The sequence below is a fragment of the Mastigoproctus giganteus genome, chromosome 11 (assembly GCF_048544385.1).
Source record: "Mastigoproctus giganteus isolate SK-2022 chromosome 11, ASM4854438v1, whole genome shotgun sequence".
Taxonomy (NCBI): Eukaryota; Metazoa; Arthropoda; class Arachnida; order Uropygi; family Thelyphonidae; genus Mastigoproctus; species Mastigoproctus giganteus.
Genome location: NC_143585.1, coordinates 102,182,531 through 102,206,968, shown reverse-complemented (window position 1 = coordinate 102,206,968; position 24,438 = coordinate 102,182,531). Strand labels below are relative to the sequence as shown.

Below are 24,438 nucleotides of genomic sequence, written 5' to 3'. Positions count from 1 at the left end.
GGAGCATTGTCCATAACCAGCAGACACTTAAGGGGCAAATTATTTTCCTCAAGGTATTCCTTGACAGCTGGCGTAAAAACTTCAGTCAACCACTCCATAAAAAGTAATCTTGTTACCCAAGCCTTGCTATTTGCTCTCCACAATACCAGAAGTTTACCCTTTAGCACTTTATTGCGTTTAAAAGCGTGCAGATTTTCAGAGTGGTAAACTAAAAGAGGCTTAATCTTACAATCCCCACTTGCATTAGCACATAATAAAAGTGTAAGCCTGTCCTTCACTGGTTTGTGGCCAGGCAGTGACTTTTCCTCTTGGGTTATGTAGTCCTTCTTGGCATTTTCCCCCCAAAAAAGTCCCGTTTCATTGCAATTAAAAACTTGATGCGGTACGTAACCTTCAGAGTTGATAAAGTTTGCAAATTCCTCCACATAGGCATGTGCCGCTTTTTTGTCCGAACTAGCTGCCTCTCCAAGCCTAACAACACTACGAATTCCGGTTCGTCGACGAAACTTCTCGAACCAGCCTCTACTTGCTTTAAATTCATCAATGCTAGCATCACTTGTATTCGGCATTTTTGCCACTAAATCACCATGCAAAAGTAAAGCCTTCTCGCAATATTAGGGCCTCGCTAACACTATCTCCAGCAAGCTGCTTTTCATTAATCCAAACTAACAAAAATTTTTCTACTTCTTCTAACACTTGAGACATTTGCTTCATTAACACAGTCACTCCTTTAGCCACATCAGCTGTCTTTAGCGCATCTTTGTTCTTTAAGATAGTACAGATCGTAGATTTAGCCATGTCGTACTGCTTGGCGAGATCAGAAACACGAACACCATTCTCAGGTTTAGTTATTATTTCCTTCTTTGTTTCTACTGTAATACGCTTAGACTTCTTTACACCACTGTCACTAATGGCTTGGGAGCCATAATGAGGGTTAATTTAATGCAAAAAGCAAAAAAAAAATTGTATCAAGAACAATGCAATGACAAACAATGTTCACAGCGTGCAAACCTGAGTACAACTGATGCTGTTCGCGAGCCAAAAACATGGCGCCAAAGCCATGTTTGTGCATTCGTGAAGCGAGGCATTATTCGCGGGTGAGTCAAAATTTGTTCGTGACCCGAGGTACCACTGTATTTATTCAATTTTTTCATCTCATACGCAGGAAAAATTTCAAGTGTGCAATTACAAAAATTTTACTTCAATGTTATGGAAACCTGTGCGATGCTTGAACTTAGTAAACCACCTGTTGCTTGTCACAAACTTGGCTTGAGGTTCGCCGTACCTATCCTTAATATCGTCATAAATACTTCTTGCTTTTACTAGAATGATCATTACACTCGGGCACTTGCTTCTGAATTTTGATTTTCCATCCATATTATTAATAGCTTTTCCATCTTTGATATAGTGCCCGAACACTTTTTCTGATCACTGTTGATCTTAAATGCGTTGATTCTTAATATGTTCCTTTATAAGCGCACTGTGCTTTAAAATAGTAGTCACTGTTGAAGCAGCAAGACCTAATTCCCATGAAACAGATAAACTTTATCCTGCTTCTTACTTTTTAATAATTTTCATCTTCATTTCTAAATCAATTTTGTTTCGTTTCCTAGCACTGCCACCACTAGAATTTTCTGTTGGTCTCTTTCCCTAAATCATTATAATAAGTAAATAAGAATGAAGGGAATATTCGGAAAATTTATTTATGTTTTTTATATGATTGAAGATTTCAGTGAAGGGGAAACACATTTTACCATAATAATGTGTGCGTGCGTGCGTGCGTGCGTGTTTAATGGTGCACAAGCTGCTGTGGCTATATTGCGTCTATTCATAGGAATGTTGAAAAAATAAAAATAAATAAATAATTAATGTGAAGACAGTTCAAATGTCAGAAATTAATCACAGTCATTCATATATTCCTATTTGTTTCAAATAACAGAAAAGTTAATTAATATGTGCATTTTCACCAATGATATGATTTAAATGTTATCCGTTCTCGGAGATTAGCCAGAGAATGAAATATGGAAGTTCGATGTTGTCGATAATGTGGACAATCAATCAAAATATGTTTGACTGTTAGATGCTCAGGGCACTGTGAACACTGAGGAGGATCATCGCCTGTGAGTAGATGGAGGTGAGTTAGATGAGTATGTCCTATTCTAATCAGTGCGAGTACCACTTCTTCTCGCCGAACTGTCTGAATGCATGAGTGCCAAAATTTTGAGTCCTGTTTCAACTGGAAAAGTTTGTAATTTGTTTGTTTACGCCATAGCTCTGTCCACTGTGCATGGTATGCTGTTTGAATTATAATATTATAATCAGAAACTGGAATAAAGACAGAGGTTAAGTCTAAGGTTGACGGATTTTTAGCAGAAATATCTTTAATGCCTGAATGTGCTGGAATCCAGCAAAAGTTCACTCGTTGCTGACGATCTTCAATTTTCAACAGCAAATTTCTGATTTGATTTAAAACAGGATGATCCTTATGAGAGAGATTCTACTCTAATTGAGTTGAGAGAGTCGGTGTTAACTAAATATTTTGCAGATGGGTGAAGAGCTAATTGTATTGCATATAATTCTGCTGAAAAGCTGCTGTACTCAGGTGGAAGAGAAGCTGATATAATAGCAGAGGGAAACACTGCTGCTGCTCCAACAGTTGAATGAGATCTGGAACCATCAGTATATATCAGTAAGGAGTCAAAATAGTTTTGAATATGGCTAGCATGGAGTTGTTGCACATTCAGAGTCGGTAGACGATTCTTTCCCCATCGGAGAAAATAATTATCGCAGGCCGGTTGAGGAAAGGGAGTCCATGGTGGGTTAGAATAATTCTTTATCTGCTGCCTACTGTGGAGAGGAACATTCCAATTTTGTGATATTTCAAGGAGCCGTAGGCCTAATGGTCATATTTTATTTGGTTTATTTCTATAGAGATTGTGAAATGGTGGATTAAAGAGATATGGTTGAATGGGGTGCGGAGAACAGTTTTGTATTCTGACTGCATATTTAAGTAGTAACACTTTTCTGCGGAGGTACAGAGGGGGCTCATGAGTTTCAATATATAGACTATAGGTTGGAGATGTCTTATAAGCACCAAGAGCAATCCTCAGTGCATTGTGTTGTACAGGATCGAACCAGCGCAATACACTCTTTCGGGCAGAATCATAAACTGGGGCACCGTAATACAAACGAGATCTAATCAGTGCTTTATATAAGAGCAGCAAAGTTGTACGAACTGCTCCCCAAGACTGGGCAGATAGAGCTCTTGGCATGTTCAGCTTTTTCAGACAGGTAGTACGTGTTACTTTAATGTGCTCAAAGAAGTTTAACTTGCTGTCCAGTCTCAATCCCAAGAATCTAATATTTTTGGCAATCGGGATGGTGGAATTTGATATCCAAAGTTTGGGGTCTATACGTAATTTACGTTGATTGCAGAAGTGGATCGCAACTGTTTTCTGATGGGAAAACCGATATCCATTGAACTCGGCCCATTTTTGAATTTTATTGAGGGACATTTGCAATTGCCGTTCAATAGATCTCATGCTCTGAGAATGGCAAGAAATGGAGAGATCGTCAACATAAAGATAGGCTTCTACAGTATTTGGAAGTTCTTTTGAAATGGAATCAATTCTAAGGGCAAATAGGGTTGCGCTCAATACCGACCCCTGTGGTACTCCTCCTTCCTGTGAGAATGTAGAAGAAAAGGAGTTTTGGTATCAAACCTGGAAAGAGCGGCTCTGGAGGAAGTTCCTAATAAATATAGGCAGGCTGCCTCGTAGACCAAGATTATGTAGGTTACTGAGAATGCCATACCGCCAGGCAGTATCAAATGCCTTTTCTATATCAATGGAGACAGAGACAAGGTGTTCGTTTTTCAAAGGCACTGCGAATTTCAGATTCGGCCTTGATCATCAGATCTAGAGAGGACTTATTTTTGCGAAAGCCATGTTGGCAATTACTCAGTAGATGTCGAGTTTCAACGATCCAGGTGAGTCGACTGTGGATCATTTTTTCAAGAATTTTACCAAGTCAACTTGACAGAGAGATTGGCTTATAACTATTAGGACTGGAGGGATTTTTTCCAGGTTTCAAAAAGGCCAAAACTGTAGCATGGTGCCAAGCGGTTGGATAAATATTTTCCAGGAAGATTCGGTTAAAGAAGACTAGCAGCATTTGTAAGTTTTTCTCATTGAGATGCTGCAACATGACATAATATATGCCATCTGGCCCAGCTGCACTGTTTCGTTTTGTTCTGATGGCTTGTAAAAGTTTACAATATTCAAGAAGCTGATTATACGGAAGTGATAGTGAGGTTCTAAAGTTGACAAGTCTCTGTCCGGTGGCGGTCTTAATTTTTTGGAATTTCGGAGTGTAGTTTGATGCAGCTGAGACTTGGGCAAAGGTTTTGCCCAAGGCATTCGCTATATCTAGAGGACCAGAGAGTTCTTGCCCATTGTATGAAAGAATTGGGAAAGGGATGATTGGAAACTTCCCAGAAGCTGTCTAATTTTCTTCCATATTAATCTGGAATTGGTATTTCTGTTGATAGTACATGCAAACCAAGTCCAAGAATCTTTCTTGGCTTGTCTGTGAATGAACCACACTTTTGCCCTTAGCTTCTTGTAGCTAATTTAATTAGCTACAAGATAAAAATAAAGCATTAAAAAAATTTAATGCTTTATTTTTTTCCTTCTTTGCTTTCATGCACTCTTTGTTCCACCAGTAGTTGAAGTGCCGTCGGGTTGTTTTTTTTTTTTTTTTCTTTTGATTTGGTAGTTGTTGGCGCATCGGCTTGTGTGGCCATATTGCACCTCCCAAGGTTTTTGCAGTACTTTGATCCAAGCCCGAGGCGGGAATCGAACCCGCGACCTTTGGGTTGCCGGGCAGGTACTTTACCCACTCGGCTAGCCCGGTCGGCTCCGTCGGGTTGGGGGGGATTTGATAATGAAATTGAGTATTTCGCTGCAACTAAAAGATGGGATGTGATATAATCGGTTACTTTATCTGTAGGCTGTAGCTGAATAGTTTCTTTGTCCAGAGTGATTGCTGATTGAAATTTGGCCCATTTCGCTTTAGAAAATTTCCATTTCCTGCAGGGTTGGTCTAATGGTGGTTGTGTAGTGAGCAGGTTACAGACAATTGGAAAGTGGTCACTGCCCATTGGATCATCCATAGGGGACCACTGAATGACTGGAAACAGTATCGCAGAACAAATCGAGAGGTCAATTGCAGAAGTCTGTCCAGTAGGTAACTGTATGTGGGTGTGTGTACCACTATTAAGAATGGTAAGGTTTTGTTTTCTAGTAGAGTTTCAATCAGTCAGCCCTGTCTATCTAATTTAGAGGAACCCCATAAAGGGTGGTGGCCACTGAAATCCCCTAGTAAGCAGATAGGGGAGGGTAGCTGTATTAAAAGTTCTTTGATATTTTTATAAGAGTAGGTATTATCTGGTGGGAGATAGACTGAGACTAGCGTAAACGCAATCTGAGTAATCAGATGCACAGCAACGGCTTCAATTTGGGTTTGGAGAATTATTTGGCTAGCAGGGATTTTTGAGTTAATCAAAATAGCTACACCACCACCACGAGCAGAGTCGGATGTATTCCGATCTCTTTGATAGATTGGAGTAGTTTTTTATAGAAATAGAAATTTCAGCAGTTAAATAGGTTTCCTGCAGATAGAAACCCACTGCAGAGTAGCAGCTAATGAATGTCGTCGATGTTGCCTTGAAAGCCTCTACAATTCCACTGTAAAATATAAGGCATTATTTGAGTTTAGAAGAAGCTGTACCTGACGTGGCTGTCTTGTGCATTCTGGCTTTGGTTTATCTCTTTTTGGAAAGGTGGGGCGACCTGTGTCCATATCTTCTACAAATATTTCCAGAATCGGATCTTCCTGAATAATCTGTTTTGAAGTTGAACTAGGATTATTTGGAGTAGTAGCAATCACTGGCAGATGAGGAGATTTTGCTGAAATCGTAAGAGGTGTATTACTTGCTTGGTCTGAGTGCTTCAGGATATTGGACTGCTGCTGAGAAAGGACAGCTTGAGCCCAGTCGGAGATTGATATGTTGGATGGAACAGTAACATCAGTTTGCATGGCTATTGTTTGATTTTTTTCGCAATACTGACATAGGTATGATTAGGTATACTGGGTGCAATTAATTTTCTTGCTTCCTGATAACTAACTTTGTTTTCGACTTTATATGTTACAATTTTTTTCTCCATTTTCCACTTCTCACATGTTTTAGAGTAAGCAGGATGGTTACCTTTGCAATTAGGACAGGTCATTTCTTTCGCCGAACAGTCATTTTGACTGTGATCAGAAGATCCACAGTTGGGACAAGCTGGGTTCCCTTTGCATGCCGTTTGAGAGTGGCCATACTTTTGGCATTTATAGCATCTCAACGATGAATGCGACAATGTAGATAACCTGCTTTTACTGATGAGGGTAGATTTGGACTGTTAAAGGTAAGAATGATATTTCTGATGGGTGTGAGTATATTGTCCCTTTTAGTCATAATTCTTTTGACAGCAATTATGCTTTGTTCCTGAAGCTCTTCTTTAATTTCTTTTTCTGTCACATTCAAAAGGTCCCAACTAGATATAACATCCTTAGATGTATTTAGGGTTGCATGGGGAGTTACCTTTACTGGAATTTTAGCAAAGTTTGTCACTTTTAAGAGTTTTTCAGAATGCCTGTGGTTGACAGTTTCTACTAATAAGTCCCCTGATTGCAGTCTATTAACCGTCTTGGAGACCCTGCAATACTTTCCAAGTGTTTTTGGATTAGAAAGGGGGATAGCTTACTAAGAGGCTGTTCTGATAATGAATGCATTATTAAAAATGCAAGAAACTTGGTCGCAGAGGAAATGGTTTTTAACCTCTTTGCTTGTGAAGAGGCATGCTCATGTTCTGTGTCTGGCCAACTGCTTGTTGGTTCTAAAGAAGGAAACATCTTTTGTTCCATCTTGGCTCCTTTTAGCCCCTGGCAGATGAACTTTTCTGCCAAGGTTACCGGGCCTGCCACGGGGAGGCAGGAGCAGTGCCTGGAGTGACTAAGTGAAATTAGTAGGAGTTAGTCTATTAGATATAAAAAATAAAGGAAGGTTACTTTCCTTCCTTGCTTTCTACCAGTACTTTTTGATACAAGAGTACCTAAATAAAAGGATTTCTCAATGAGAGGAACGTAAAAGAGAACACAGAATTCACCTATCAAAAAGTCGCAGTGAAAGCACAAAGAAATCGCTTGGCGCCCGGGACCCCATAATAACGTAAAAACCCACACAATTCCAGTCATCAGTAATATCGCAAATGCAATAAGATTGAGTTGATTTTATTTTTTATAATAGATTTCACTAACAGAAAAGCCTAATAAATCAGAAAGTGCAAATTGTTTTTTATTGTTTTATGGTTGTGACCTCCAGAAATGTGCTTTAGAAAAATATCACCAAGACATTCAAAATTGATTCTTATAACCGAACATATGATAATGATGAAAGTGTAGTGCATTCTCCAGCTGGACTGTGTAGCCCTTCCTCTCAGCCAATAGTAGTGTTTGTAAACATATTGGCCGTGTGTTTTGTTTTTGCAGCTTAAGTTAAGTGTCAGATAAGCACAGAATTGTGCTTATCTGACATAAATTTATATAAAACTAATACAATTTCCATTATAAAAATGGCCTTTTAGAGATAGCTTAGTTATAGTTTTTACCGGCTGGCAAAAACTTATGTCAAGTCGAATTTATGTAAGTCGAGTATTACGTAAGTTGGGGATGCCTGTAAATAGGAGGAAAGGATGAAAAGGTACTCACCACAACAGAAGAATCAGCAGCTGCAGTCAACTCCACAATTTCTTCATCATCACAAGTGAGATCTATACAGGATGGCATTGCTATAAAGAATGTGGATTTTAAAATAAAGGAATGAAGGGAAGAGACAATACAGTAAATAAATGAGATAACTACCAACAAAAATAAATTAGTTTATTTGAAAAAAAATAAAATAAATAATAATAATTGAACAGTATTTTTAATGATGCAACTAGATATGCAACCTGAATGACATCATAATATATAGATATCTAACTGTGGACTATTTTCTGCATATAAAAAACTATTAATAAAGGAAAGTTTTTTTTTTAGCTTTGAGATAACAGTCTTTATTATCAATATTTTCATGATGTTGACTCACACTAGCATTTTTGCATGGTCAACCCATGTGGCCACCACGCATTACTCACCAGTTGTTTTCACAATAAACTCAAGTAACAGAAGGCTGCAGACAAGAGTGAAGGGGTTGGTTTGACATGTGACCTTTTGCTGCTAAACCCACTTTTGACCAATTCTATGTGCCTTATCTTTTTATCTTAGTATTAGTCATGACAACATTATGCTAAAGCAGCAAGTGTTCACATACAACTAATACGTACTGCCTAATTCTGCTAAATGCCAGGAGGAACATACCATTAACTGAACTGACTTAGAATAAGATCAAAAATCAGTAATTAAACTGAGAACTAACGTGTATTACTGAACTATAAACCAAAGTTGAGACTGGAGAATATTAACAGTGGGGAAACTGGACCAAATGGTGCTTGTCAACTTGCCACATAAGGCTCTCAGCCATTATGCAGAGGAAAAGGGAGTGTTAAAGAGTACTGCTAGAATAGCAACAGAATTATTAAAACTGTGACCCTACCAACAACAGCAGTGCAGTCTTTGCAGCCAGCATTAATTATTGCAAATGGTTTCTTCAGTAAGTTCACGATGGAGAAAATGTTCCGGAATTTTAACTTTTTTTTTCATTCATTTGACTAACCCCCCCCCCCCCCCCGAGCCTTATAAACCTCAATTACTCCCTTTCTAAGGTGCCTGGTTGACAAGCTCTGTAGCCCACACAATCAAAGTTTTCCTTTGTATAGCTGCCCTTTTTTTCAGATGAGGTCTCCACACTTGAACACAGTATTCCAAATGTGGTCTTGCAATTGCCTTATACAGTGGGATAATGACCCCCCTATTTCTACAGGTTAATGTTCGATAAATCATAGACACAACACCATGGAGTTTCCTGGCTGCCTGTTTCCACTGCTCAAAAAACGTCATATCTGCCCGTTCGTAACTCCTAGATCCCCCTTCTTCCTTCAGTTTTTAATTTAAACCCACTAAGTGTACAATTTATTTTGGGGTTGCTATTCCCCAAGTGTAAGACCATGCATTTTGCTGCATTAAAATACTGCTACTTCTCTGACCATTTTTGAAGGCTGTTCAAGTCATCCTGAAGGAGCGCTGCTTGGCACTGATCATTAACGACTCTACCAATCTTTATGGAGTCTGCAAATTTTGACATCACGCCCTTTATTACTTTGTCAATGTCATTTATGAAAATCAGAAACAAGAGTGGTCTCCAAGAACTGAAGTGATACTCAGGGAACCCCACTTCTGACATTACACCAGTCTGAAGGATATCCATTAATCACAAACTTCTGTCTTCTGACCTGCAGCCACCCTGCAATCCACCTCAGAATCTTTCCAGTAATCCCAACATGTTCCAGCTTACATAGTAACCTTTCACGAGGAACCAAGTCAAATTCCTTGCTAAAATCCAAATAAACTATGTTGAAATTGTTCCCTACATCTAACTCATGAGTAACTATATCAAAATGCATAACGGGTTAGTTAAAAATGGCATTTTAAAGACACATGTCACGTGTCTTTAAAATGCCATTTTTATTTAAATATCCCTGGATAATCAATGCCACTAAGATTTTCCCTACCATTACAGTCAGACCAACTGGTCTGTAGTTGACAACTTCACTCTGACAGCCACCTTTACATATTAAGGTGCTACATCAGCAGTTCTCCAATCCAAAGGAATCTCCCAATTCCAAAAATGTCCTCAAAATTAAACTCAATGGTAAATTATGTATTATAACAAAAATAATTCTTTAAGGCACTAACAAAAAAGAAAAATTCTACAAACATTCACAGCAAGATTGTGCTACTACACAGTTCAATCACTCAAGGAAGACACTGAGGAAACAGACACCATGGAATGGTTTGTTTGGTGAGGGGATAGACTGTGGGCTACAGCTGCCTCTCAATATAACTGTGGAGTTATTTAAAGGAAAAGTACACAGAAGGAACCAGAGCTGCTGGGTAGCACTTTTCAACGGGCGGCATGGCAATATTTTTGACCTGCTAAGAAAACACTTAATTACAGGGGAAACAGTGAATTAACCACCAACAATGTTGTCAAAACATGGACAGAGCCAAAGTCATGCATGTTCCTTGGGGAAGGGGGGGCTTCAAATGACTCCAATAGTGGAACAATTAGTCCCAGAATCAATTGTAGGCAAACTACAATTGATTAGTGAGAACTCATTAAGGGAAGGGGGATCGGGGAGAGGATACATTAAGATGCACTCACACTGAGGGTTCTATTTCATTGCTGAAACAGAATACATTTTAGTAATAGTAATAGAATTTTCCATATAGTGCAGGCTTTTGCTGCACTTGCAAAAAAAAAAAAAACAAGTAGATAAGAAAATACAAATTATGTGCTTTCCTCCTCATACAGGTAACTATTCACTGATCTTTGAATTTATTCAAACTGTCAGTCTCGAATAACTGTGAGGGCAACTTGTTCCAGCAATCAGCGACTCACTGGCTAAAAGAAAACTTCCTACAATCTACTCTAAAAACTCAAGTCCTGTAGTTTGAATTTACGATCCCTAGTTCTGGAATTCTTTATAGCAGTAAGAATTCCACCTTCATTTATTTTAATAATCCTCCCTCTCAGGGCCTTGAAAAGCTCAATCAAGACACCTCTAAGGTTGCTAAGCTCTGTAGCGTACATAATTGGTGTTTTTCCTCATATGGTCATCCCCCCTGCTGACTCACCATTCGAGTTGCCCGTCTTTGGACCTGTTCAACAATCTCAATGTCTTTTTTCAGATGAGGTCTCCATACTTGAACACTTTATTCCACTTTGCTGTTAAGAACACAGTAACAACACTTTGCTGTTATGCACTTAGAGCTGCGCCAAACTATTGTCAGGCACAGCTCTAAGTGCATAACAGCCATGCACAGGTATTTTTCAATTACATTTGCATGAGTAATTCTTTAGGGAAGGGGACAGCAGAAATTTATCAAACTCTAATGGGAAGCTAAATAACTTTATTTTAACTGAAAGGAAAGTGGAGGAGAAATTAGTCAGGATGGTCATTAAAAAGGCACCTGGGGCAGATGGAATCTATACACTTATATTAAGGGAGGTAGCAATGGAAGTAAGCCATGTCCTTTAGCCATAATTATGAGAGCATCCTTGGATTCAGGGGAGGATTCAAAAGGCAACATGAGTAATTAGCTTAACGTCTATTATTATTATTATTATTAGCTGTATGATGCAAGGAAGCCTGTGGCTTATGCTGCACCAGCCAAAAAAAAAAAAAAAAATCTGAATTACCCCGAGAGAGAGAGAGAGAGAGAGAGAGAGAGAGAGAGAGAGAGAGAGAGAGAGAGAGAGAGAGAGAGAGAGAGAGAGAGAGAGAGAGAGAGAGAGAGAGAGAGAGAGGGAATCACAAAGAAAGGGAAGAATGATGATATCCAGCTCAGGACCCTAGGTGTGCTAAGCCCATACTCACCAGATGTGAGCCATTCCTGGATAATAACGAAATCACTGGTTAAGAAGTAATGCAGGACCATCTAGACCGGCATGCAGTTATACTGCAATCACAGCACAGTTATGCAATTAGAGCTGTGCCTGACTGTTCTTAGGCACAGCTCTAAGTGCAAAACAGCAAAGTGTTGTAGTGCATCAGGATGAAAGGGAAAAAAAAGTGCATCTAGCAAACATCACAAAAAATACAGGATGCTTTGCGCAGCATTACAGTGCTGTTATTTTTTTATATAAAAATAGGATGTCACCACAAAACATGAAAGGTATAAGAAAATACAGTGCTTAATGGTATCATGCATAAGTTGAAAGCTACGAAGATATTTCATCTGAGGACAGGTACCTGGGGTCTTCTTGAAGAAAAATTATATTATTACCATGTAAAGTATTTGAAAGTGTAGAGTATTTATGTAACTATTAAGAGAACTATAAGACTGCGGATAAAAGGGAAGCATCTCCGCTTCCATTTTAGCTTTGATAAAATACATATTTCAAAGCACTTTGATATAAATGCATGTATATTCCTATAATGACTTATTAATATGGAAAATGGAGTTTCTGGGTTAAGAACGCTGCTATCAGGGACATCTCATTTCAGTCCAGAGATTTAGTTTTTTTGAGTATTACATGGGCTAGCAGGTCTCCAATGATGCAGTGCTGATAATGGTAATAATGAAAAGGGCATCAGAATATGCCACAAAAAATTATATTGCAGAAATAGTAGTAGTAGTAATGACAAATTATGCAAGAAAGTAAGCTTACATACCGTCAGCAAAAGAAAAAAAAAAAAAAAAAACCCTACACAGTTTATCCGTACCCTCTGAGAATTTGTCCAGTTCTTCCTTGAATTTATTCACCCATCCACTCCCACAACAACAGATGAAAGCCTGTTCCAACAATCAACCACCCGCTGGTTGAAGGCAGACTTTCACTCATCTATCCTGCAACCATCTTCCTCAACTTGAATTCATGCCCCCTCGTGTGTGTAGTCTTGACAAGTGAAAGAATTCCATTAACATTCAGTTTACTTAATCCATTTAAGGCTTTAAACACCTCAATCAGATCTCCCCGCAAGTGCCTAGTCTCAAGATGCTGCAATTTGCAGAACTGACGTCTTTCTAGGTAAGCGCACCCCTTTTGTTCCCTTCACTAGTCTGGTTGCCCTTCTTTCCACCTGTTCCAGCAGGTCTACATCCTTCCTAAAGTGAGGCCTCCAGACCTGTATACAGTATTCAAGATGCAACCTAACCACAGCCTTATATAAAGGGATGATCACCTCTTCATGTCTGCAAGAAAAGTTTCTGTATATCATTGACAAAGCCCCATGAGCTATCCTGGCAACATGTCTGCAAGAAAAGTTTCTGTATATCATTGACAAAGCCCCATGAGCTATCCTGGCAACATGTCTGCAAGAAAAGTTTCTGTATATCATTGACAAAGCCCCATGAGCTATCCTGGCAACATGTCTGCATTGCTCAGAGAATTCCATTACTGATTGAACAATTACCCCGTCTTTTTCATTCTCCATTACCCTGTGTGTAGTACCATACAGTTGATAATTTACTCTGGGGTTACAGCTTCCCATATGTAGTACCTTGCTTTGTCAAACTTTAACTGCCATTTCTCAGCAAACCAATTTTCCTAGATCTTTTTGCAGTAGTTTACCCTGATGGCTGTTGTTAATCACCCTGCCAACCTTTATATCACTGCTAACTTATACATTAAGCCTGATATACATACACCAATATGACTGATAAATATTGAAAACAACAATGGGCCCAGCACTGAACCTGAGGAACTCCATTAATAACATTAATCCAAGAAGAGCAGTGCCCCCTGATAACCACTCACTGTCTTCTTCCACTTAACCATCTCTTTATCTATAGCAGTAACTTTCCTCTAATGCCACATTGCTCTAGTTTCCACTGCAGTCTTATGTGCAACAGTATCAAAAGCCTTAATGAAATCAAAGCATATGATGTCAAAATTATTTTTTTGTGCATCCAGTTCCTTGGTCACTGCATCATAGTAACCTATCAGATTGGTTAGACAACGCCACTCCTTAACAAATTCATGCTGTGATTGCAATATAACTGTATGCCTGTCTAGATGATCCTGCATTACTTCTTTAACAAGTGATTTCATTACTTTCCCAGAAATAGACATTAAGCTAACAGGTCTGTGATTACTCATGTTGCCCTTTGAATCCCCCCCCTATGAATTGGGAATACATTTGCAGATCTCCAGTCCATAGTGACTCCCCTGAATCCACGGATGCACTCACAATTAATTATGGCTAAAGGTTTGCTTACCTTCTTTGCTACCTCCCTTAATATAAGTGGGTAGATTCCATCCACCCCAGGTGTCTTTTTTAAAACTATCCTGAACAATTTCTCCTCCACTTTCCTTTCAGTTAAAACAAAGTTATTTAGCTCCTCATTAGAGTTTGGCAAATTTCTGGCATCCCATTCCCTAAAGAATTCCTCGTATGAATGTAGACAAAAAATACCTATTCAATTTGTCTGCAACCTGAGCAGGGTCATTAACAGTTAATTCACAGACATCAAGTGGCCCAACCCTTCCTGCTACTGTTAATATAAGCATTGAAGTATTTTTTGTTTTTCTTTGTATTCTTTGCCAGAGAATTCTAATAATCTGCCTTAGCTTGCCTGACCTCCTTTGTAACTTGATTATAGACTAATTTATATCTACCAAAGACTTTCACTACCACTTGATAATTTATATACATTTTGTGCACTTTTCTTCTCTGCCACGAGTCCCAATAGTTCATCAACTTTCCATTCAGGTCCAGTTTGCTGTGAAAACTGGGCCTAAACGAATGTCTAAGCCTTGAACAGTATTTCTTCGTTGCTATGAAAAGCCTAGTAGCTTCTTGGATTACTTCCCTGAATACTTCCCATTTTGAATTTGCTGTTGGTAACATCATCAGTTGGTCCCACTGCATAAAATTTAAAAACTATCTTAGACACTGTAGTCACTCTTACAAAAGCCTTTCCTTTTACCCTTGACAGTAGTTACATCTTCAACATTAGTACAGTGGTTACTGCCACCCAGTGGGTCTTTTAACTGCAGATTCTTAATGCATGAAGAATTATTGCTAATAACCAGATCAAGAGTATTTCTTCCTCTTGTTGCCTCTCTAACGTGCTGCTATATAAAACAGTCATCCAAGAAATCCACAAAAGTCTTGCTAGTCAGTGAGTGACCAACCCATAAATTCCAGTCAACATCTGGAAAGTAAAAATCTCCCATTATGAGATATTCTGATTTGCTGGCCCACTCTATTTCCCTATATGCTGCCTGTTTAGTATACTTATCACAGTCATTAGGCCTATAACACACTCCTACTCTTAATTCTGTTTTTCCAGTTCTAATATATATCACATCAAACTGACTCGACATTGCACTCGTCGCCCATGTTAACTGGATGCACTGCCTTAGATTTCATATGCTTCTTAACTAAGAGCATAACCCCTCCTACTCTCTTGTCCTGTCTGTCCTTCCTGTATACATTGTATTCCCCATATTCAAATTCAACATCACTAATGTCTGAGTGACACCATGTTTCCTTTATTCCTACAATGTCTGCATTTTATGCCTTAATCAGTACTTCAAATTCATCATATTTACTTACAATGCTCCTGGCATTAGTGTACATGCAAGTATACAGTGAAACTTCCCTTTAACGGACAGCCATGGGGAACGAGAATGTGTCCGTTAGAGAGAAGTGTCCGCTAACAACAAGTCTGAGGGAGAAAAAAAAAAAGAAAGAAAGAAAAATCATTAAACGTTTAATGTAAAATTAAATTAAAATATATACAGATTTTGAACAATATTTTTGTAAATAATATACAATTACATATACAAGAGATAAAGAAAAATCGTTAAACGTTTAATGTAAAATTAAATTAAATTATATACAGATTTTGCACAATATTTTTGTAAATAATATACATACAATTGTGCTATGCATATTATGACTTTATCTTAAGAAAAATACATACAGTAATCACTTATTTTCTTCTGCACCTTCTTCCGGCTGATAATTTTGTTTTCAATATTTCTTTGGAGTGAAGAAACCATCGAAAGTCCTTCAGTATCTTCTTCAGCGGCGAAAAAAATTTTTAAACGATTGATTTGTATGAGTGCTTTTATTTTCATCGGTGGTTCGTCGTTAATATGTTCTTCAACAGAATGACCTCCTTCCATTTCTTCATCCTCATGAGGAACTTCTTGAAAAATATCGATGATAATGTCGTTGATATCTAGAGCACCATCTTCTGTAGTGAGGTCGAGTCTATATCTTTGTAGCCAGGGTCACTTGTAGTGGAAGTATTGTACATTATCAATAGATGTTGAAGTTCTTGTTCTTCTTGGTGCTCCACATTGCTGTTCACAACTTCAATTTTTGCGTTTGAGAAGCCAGACTTTACAAAACAGTTCACGACAGTTTGTTTTCTAATTGCATTTACTGAAGAGGAAATCCAATGAATCACATCTAGGATGCTGAATTTCTTTGCAAGGTCACTCGCACACGTTACATCGTTCATGTTTGCAATGAGATGTCTTAAAACACGTTTTTTGTAGTGAAGTTTAAAATTTTTTATTATCCCTTGATCCAAGGGCTGACACTCTGCAGATGTGTTTGGTGGCAGAAAAACGATTTGAATGATACAATTCAATGTGCGGGTGAGATGCAGCATTATCCATGAAAAGGATAATTTTTCTGTTTTGACGAATCATGTTTTGGTTAACGTGACTTATCCATTCGCTCATGATATCTCGTGTCATCCACGCTTTTTTATTAGACTTCCAGTCAACATTCAAAAGATTCAACTTTATGACCTTGAAAAAACGAGGATTTTGTGGTTTTCCTATAACAAGAGGTTGTTCAAAGTCTCCCAGCATATTTGTACACAATAGTACAGTCAAGTGTTCCTTAGAAATTTTTCCGCCCTGGCACTTTTCGTTTTTTAGACTCTGTTTTTTCAGGAAGAGCTTTAAAAAACAACCCTGTTTCGTCACAGTTGTAAATATCCTTAGCTTCAAAATCACGACATAAATCTTCCAATTTGACGGTCCACTCTGTTGCAACCCCAGTATCCACAGATCCACCTTCACCACTTACGGTTTTCCAAGAAATTTTATGCCGAGTTTTGAACTTGTCTAGCCATCCCACAGAAGCTTTGAACTCATTTACTCCCATAGATTTCGCAACCTCCAAAGCCTTTTCCCTAATAATAGGCCCATTAATGGGAATTTTTTTAGTACGTGCGTGACAAAACTACTCATACGTAACATTGTCGATTTGAAGTCCAACAGTTTTCAGGAATGATTTTCGAACCTGATCATTTCCGTGTTACCAAAATTGTTTGAGCAGTTCATTTTTTTTCTTTAGGATGTCGCTTACCTGCGTCTTCCCGATTTTGAATTTTGCAGCGAGATTGCAAACACTATTTTTTTGCGGATCATACGCATTAATCAGTTCGACTTTATCTTTTAAAGTTAAATGTTTACGAGAAGACATTGTGCACTTCACACGACACTGAACAAAACTGAAAACTGAAACTCAAAAGACGAAAGGTCGACCAAATCCCCCCCCCCCACCCGCACACACCAAATTCATCAGAAGTTTTACACGTGCCTTAAAATTCTTGAAAAAGGGTTTAGAACCGCGCCGTAAACCTTGATAAAATTCAGAGAATTGGAAATAGAAAATAAACACATACATGGAAGAAACGTTCCTAGAAAAAGGGCCATGAGCTCGCCTACTGTCCGTTATGGGGAGGTCAAATTAAGTGCTAATCTAAATGAAACAGTGCAGATTGCCTGTCTGTGTCCGTTACAGAGAATGTCCGCTAGACAGAAGCTGAAAACACGTTGAAACCAATAGAGGAGAGTTGGGGAATTTGAAAATGTCCGTTGTAGAGAGAGATGTCCGTTAGGAGAAGTTTCACTGTATATGCACATATTCTTACTCTTAGTTATCCTAACAAAGCCCATGTATTTATTTGTTCCATGCTGACCCACAGCATGGCCTGAAGTTCCAGACACCTTGCTGCAATAGTAGCAGTGCAAGAATTGCTTTCACCTCTGCCTGTGGCTGTAGTTCAGCTATTAATCTGTGTATCCCCAAATACTGGGGATATAAGCATGCCCAAGAATTGATCAGGTATATGGTAACGAGGAGAGACAAAAAAGTTAGTGCAAAGCACCATTTTAGTTCATAGTAAATCACCGAAGTAGGTGAAATGGCATTTTACATCTTGTATCGTGAATGCCTTCACAACAAGTTGTCTGGTATTGAACTACTTCAAATAAGCAAAGCTTCGCCAGTAGAGAAAACTAATGTTGCTTATTCTCGGCAGATATCATTACTCAGGCAGCACTGTTTCAAAGCCTGTTGGCATATCATTGGTAGGTGGATAGGTGCCTCGGTGATACAATTGAAAACTCAGTTATGAAGTTTAACTCCACAACATGAGAGCTGCCAGATGGTGTGAGAGATAGTAAAGTACTAAAATGGGTTTAGGGCTGAAAGAAAGCCTCAGACATTGGAAAATTTACTAGATGAACAAGTTAGTGCAAAGCCTCATTTTAGTTCATAGTAAATCTCTGAAATAGGTGAAATGGCATCATCATTGTGTTGAATGCCAACAAGCTTAGAAACAGTGCCATCTTGGCAGGTGGTATCCACCGAGAATAAGTAACATGTTTTCTCTGCTGGTGAAGTTTTGCTTATTCGAGTAGTGTAATACCAGGCAAGTATTTGAAGACAGCAGTGTTTTGGAGAGTATTTGAAGAACTAGTGACAATATCAGCAATAAGTTGGATGAAAATCAGGTGTATGATATTAAACCTATCACACATCAAATGTCGCCAGCATTTGAAACTTTGCATTAAGGCCAATGTGCCAGAAAATATATTTGAGTGCTAAAACAAATGCGAACATTTTTATGAACAATGTACAGTAAAATCCAGTGTACACCAAAAAATATTTTAGAAAATAATTCTTAAAAGTGTACTAATATATTGTGCACCATCATATATGTAGTCATTTCTTAATATGTATGTATGTATTAATAAAATTTACAATATAAGTAATTGTAATGCAACTGCTGAAAGTTTAGCCCAAACTTATTTTTTTCTACTATAGAAAAGGAAGTTGCATGTAACTGAATACAACATTTTCAAAACTACAATATTTTCACAGAAAACTATGTAACAGGTGCTGAACCTTTTGGTGATTATTTTGAATGCTGATGGCTGGTACAGACACAACTAGGGTTATCAGATACCCAAGGTTTAAAAAGAAGACATAAGAGGCAAAAATTCAGACAAGACTAGACAAGTACTGAAGACCATGTACATTTAAATTTTTTTTGTTAACCTTGTATTTAAAATATATCAGGCTTTTTGAGCAGTTGGTTGTGTTCTGCAATGCTTTAGTGTAAAATGCTTCCTCACAAAGCCTGCAATTATGATATTTATCTGATGTTAGAATGCCTATATATTCTATGCAGTATCACAGGTATATTTTCTGCTGTTTTGCCTTTTAAAGTCTCTCATGCTCTGTGAACCAATTTTAATTTCACTAAACATCATGACTGTAATATAAAGTTTAAGGTTCTAGCACTAATCTATATATTTTCTTGATGAAACTATTTTATTCATCATTATATACTAATCTGCTTATTTTGTAAATACCTATGTACTATACATAATTATTTTCCAAGATGTATGTCAGTTGAAGACAAGAGATAGTCTAAGTGCCACGTGCTTAATTGTGCATTAAAAAAAAAAAAATAAATAATAATGAACAGGATAAATAGAGTGGAGGCAGTTCTGAGTACCTATGCTCACTATCCCATTAGGAAAGCCAGACATTTCAATGAATTTTAAAATGTCAACTGGATGGAGACCAGAAGAAGAAAAAAACAGATGTCTGGCAACTTTAGAACCGCTATGTGAATAAGATTCATGATGTGTAATGGTTCTAGGGATGGGGGGAAGGATTTATATCCAGGACATGCCTATATAATATCGCATAACAAAGCATGACTTAAGAGTCAGTTTACGACTACCTAATATTAAATTAGCAGCAATATAAGCTAATTTGAACATCAAATCAGTGACAAAAATGTACATGAAAATTATTTCTATTAAGTCTTTTAATATTAGTGATTACAAATAATGCTGTAATGGGGAGAAAGGGAGGGAAAAGAAAGTTTCTATCTGCAATACATCAACTATATTTTTTTTCACGAGAAAATGTTTTCATATTATTAGTGGAACTTTTCCTCTATTTAATCTTGAGAATACAGATGTTGTTGTGATAGCTTTATGACACCAGAACAACTAAAACTAAAATGACATCTTTCTATGATTAACCTGACAGATATGCTTATCATCTGCATATCAAGAAGAGTTAAATGCAAATAGTACAGGGTATGGGCTAAAGGCTGAAAATACAGAAGGTATCTGTTGACATTAAACTTGAATTTTTGGAGACACTAATTTTTGAGAAATACATGTAAAGAAAGGCTGTACCAGAAAACAAAAGAAGAATGGACAACTGAGAAAGAGAAAGAGTTGATTCTGTGAGTTTGGAGTTGGACAGTGAATAACTGCTTGCTGCATGTGCTAAAACTGGTTTGGAAGAGAGTGGGAGAATTACAGATGCTCATTCAGAAGAACAGCACCCACAGAATTATAAAAGGGTGTTTGAAAAATTATCTACCTTAGATACTACCCATAGTTATATTTCAATGATTCATGATTTATCATGTTCATACTTGAATCATACTAATTTTGATCCCACTATGTTTTTAGGTTGTGCTGCTGTAACAGAAAGAAGGAAAACACCTGTATCAAATTATGGATTTGCTGAAATTGAAGCATCACTCAGTCATCAAGTTTCTCACCAAAGGAAAAGGGCCAAAGGCCATTCATGAAAGGATGGTGGCTGTGTATGGCAACTGTGCACCTTCAGAGTACCAGGTGAAACTTTGGTCAAAATATTTCAAGTGGGGTAGAGAATCCATTTAAGGTAATCCACGTCCAGGAAGGCCTATGACAGTGACCACTCCAGAAATGTGCCAAGCTGTGGAAACCCTTGTGCTAAATGACAGACGTTTAAAGGTGTCCCAAATCTCTTGGGAATGTGACATATCTGAGGGAACAGTTATAACTAAGGTCAGTGCAAGGTGGGTCCCCAGATTTCTGACCCCTGTGCAGAAGTAATTCAGAGTACAGTGTTGTGAGGAGAATTTAGAGCTTTATGGAAGAGATCCTGAAACTTCATTTCCAAAATTGTTACGGGTGATGAAACATGGGTTCATCACTGAGATCCTGAGAACAAACAGATTCTGAGAACAATCAATACAATGGAAGCACAAGGGTTCCCCCACACCCAAAATATTTCGGACACAACCTTCAGCTGGCAAGATTATGGCCACCATTTTTAGGATGCTGAGGGAATTTTGTAAATTCACTACTTGGAACACAAGCAGACAGTCACTGGGTAGTCATATGCATCCCTACTGTACAGCCTAAGGAATGTAATAAAGGAAAAACAGTGGAAAACTGTCCGGAGGTGTGCTGCTTCTATATGACAATGCACCAGTGCACAGGTTGCATGCTGTTACTTTGAGAGACTGTGACTTTACAGAACTTACCCATCCACCTTACAAGTCGGATCTTGGCCCCAGTGACTATTTCCTGTTTTGACACCTCAAGAAAAACATATGTTTGTTTGTTGTTTGGTTTTTAGGAGCATTAGCAACTAAGGCCATATTGCTCCGAGATATGCGGTGGTCATTCCCTGACCTTTCCGCATCCTCCATATTTGGTGGTGACGGGCTCGAACCCCGGTCTAATCAAGAAGCGTGTGCTATGCACTGCTGCTGCTGCTCCTTCCCACCTGGCTACGGAGGCGCCTGAGAAAAACATATGTGGAAGTTGCTTTGCTGATAATAATAAACCGATGTCTGCTGTTTCTTCATTATTTAAAGATCTAGAAGGGGAAATTGAGGTTTCAATTGCCCCTTCTAGATCTTCCTGCAGTTGTATACCTTCATTCCTGTCATTAACCACCCTGCTAACCTTTGTATAATCTTCAAACTTAGATATTAAATTTTATATGCCATCACAAATATTGTTAATAAGTATTAAACACAGTAAGGGACCTAGCATTGAAACCTGAGAGACTCCATTAATAACATCAGTCCAAGAAAAGCAGTGCCCATTTATAACCAACCTGTGTCTTCTCTGCCAATCAACCATCCCATTAGTCATAGTGATAACTTGATCCCAATCTACATTGCTCTAATTGTACTGCAGTATTTCATGTGGAAGTGTCAAAAGCTTTACTGCAATCTAAGTCTATGGCATTAAAATTATTTTATCCATCCAGTACCTTTATTACTACATTAAAGTAGTTAATCAGGTTGGTTGCACAAGATCTTCTCTTAATGAATCCATGTGATTTCTGTATAGCTGTTCTTGTCGTGTGACCTGCAATACTTCTTTAACTACTGACTATTATTTTTCATTGGAACAGAAGCCATGCTTATAGGTCTGTGATAATTCACTTTACCTTGTAATCCTCCCAATATGAATAGGAGAGACAATTGAACAACTCCAATTTGTATGGAGCTCTTTAGAATCAAAGGATAGTCTCATAATTATGGCCCAAGGTTTGTATACTTATTTTAATGTAATTAAATAGGTTTCATCAACACCAGGTGCCTTATTTACTTTTAGCTTCAACAATCTCTCTCCCACTTTCTTCTCAGTTATTACAAAATCATTTTGTTCCTAGTTATAACTTGTTATACTTCTGGTACCCTGTCTCTAAACACTTCTTCAGACACGAATGTAGAAGAAAAATATTTATTATTTGTCAGCAATCCGAACAGGATTACCACCAGTTATACCATTCATATCTAGTGGACCTACATGGTTCACCCCCTCTGTTCTTAGTGTTAACAAATGCAAGGAATTCTTTGCTACTTTCCTTCACATTCTTAGCCAAAGATTTCTCATAATCTCTCTTGGCTCAAGCCTCCTTGCGAGGAGGCTTGAGATGACCCAAGAAGTGGGCATCTGTCAATCTCTCAAAAATGAGAGTTGCAAAAGTTCAGGAAAGTTTCATCATTCTGAAGGCCAAATGACAATCTCTTGTCATTTGGCCTTCAGAATGATGGCTGAAGAGTTGAATATGAATAAGGAAACAATTCGTCAAATTCTGCATAAAGGTTTAAGGAAAAGGAAGGTTTGTGCAAAATCTGTGCCACACAGATGAGCAGAAGCAACAAAGAGTGTCATCATGTGAAGATTGCATCCAGACTTGTTAAGACAATCCTAATTTCCTTGACTATTTTCACTAGAGATAAATATTGGCTGTTTCAGTACAACTGAGATGAAGCATCAGAGCATGCAATGGACTTCAAAATCATCAACAAAGCTTTTTTGTTTGTTAGTTTTGGGCGCATCGGCTTCTGTATCCATAATGCACCTCCCAAAGTTTTTGCATTTTACTCTAATCCAAGCCCGAGGCGGGATTCGAACCCGCAACCTTTGGGTTGCCAGACAGACACTTTACCCACCTGGCTAGCCCGGTTGGCCAACAAGGCTCAAAAAGTTTTGTTTACAGAAGTCTGGGATCAAGACGATGCTAGTCATGTTTTTGACAAACTGAGTATGATTCACAATGAATTCATACCTGAAGGTGAGAGAGATAATGCTGCATTCATGCTACACATAGGTACTTCAAAGACTATTAAACTGCATTTACTGGGCAAGGCAGCTATTTTGAGAGAAAGGCAGCTGGTTCTTGTTACATGACAATTCCCCACCCATTCTGCACTTATTGTAAAGACATTTCTGATGAAACATGGCACTGTACAGATCAATCATCCACCCTATTCTCCTAATCTAGCACCACTCGACCTCTTCCTCTTTCCCAAGGTGAAAATTGTCCTCAAAGAAAAGAGATTTCAGGATGCTGGGATCATAAAAAAAATGTAACTACTGAACATTATCTCTTTGGACGTCTTCATTGACTTTTCAGAAACTTTTAGAATGGTGTATAAGAGCATTCATTGAGTAAGTCTTGGAATAAAAATAAAACCATTTTTAAGGTCCTTCAAATTTGTGTTCTTTTTATGGCACCAGTTCAGGGAACTTTATTGCCACACCTCATATCAAATGCAATAGTAAGCGATTAAAGATCGCTTACTATTGCAACTCACAGAAGGGTTAATGGGATTAATAGGAGAGGGGAACTTAATAAATATCTGCCTTTCTTCCAAGAATCTTCAAGAGGATCAACAATGTAGCATTAATAATTTCAGTTTCATTATATTTACAATTTTCTTTAAAAAAGGGGAGCAACTCATGGAAGGAAAGCAATAAATAATCTCACTGATCAACTCACAGAATGGATCTACAGATACGTAATGCTGCATCCTTCTCTTCTGATCTGTATGCAATTCTCCACATTCAAAACTAACTTTCTGTAATTTTGTTGTCATTACTATCTCAATTCTTAGAAGTGATGACAGGATTCAATATGGAATCCAGAAATGTCACCAATTATTAAATTGTTCTATGTGTGGAAGCTTAATTTATTTAATGTAATACTTTTTAAATAATAAAATTCACTTGATAACAACAGTTCATGTGGTTAAATTATTCACATTTAATTATTTCAAAAATATTGATCTTGAAAATGTAGTTTT

The 24,438-nt window shown here is 37.9% G+C and overlaps 1 protein-coding gene across 1 annotated transcript in view; it reads right to left on the bottom strand.

Annotated features, from left to right (window-relative positions):
• LOC150078306 (uncharacterized) overlaps nucleotides 1–24,438 on the bottom strand; it is a 159,387-nt gene that overhangs the window by 114,051 nt on the left and 20,898 nt on the right. Inside the window, exon 3 of the mRNA XM_090384833.1 lies at nucleotides 7,813–7,892. Coding sequence (XP_090240959.1) covers nucleotides 7,813–7,892 — 80 coding nt within the window. The remainder of the gene's footprint in view (nucleotides 1–7,812; nucleotides 7,893–24,438) is intronic.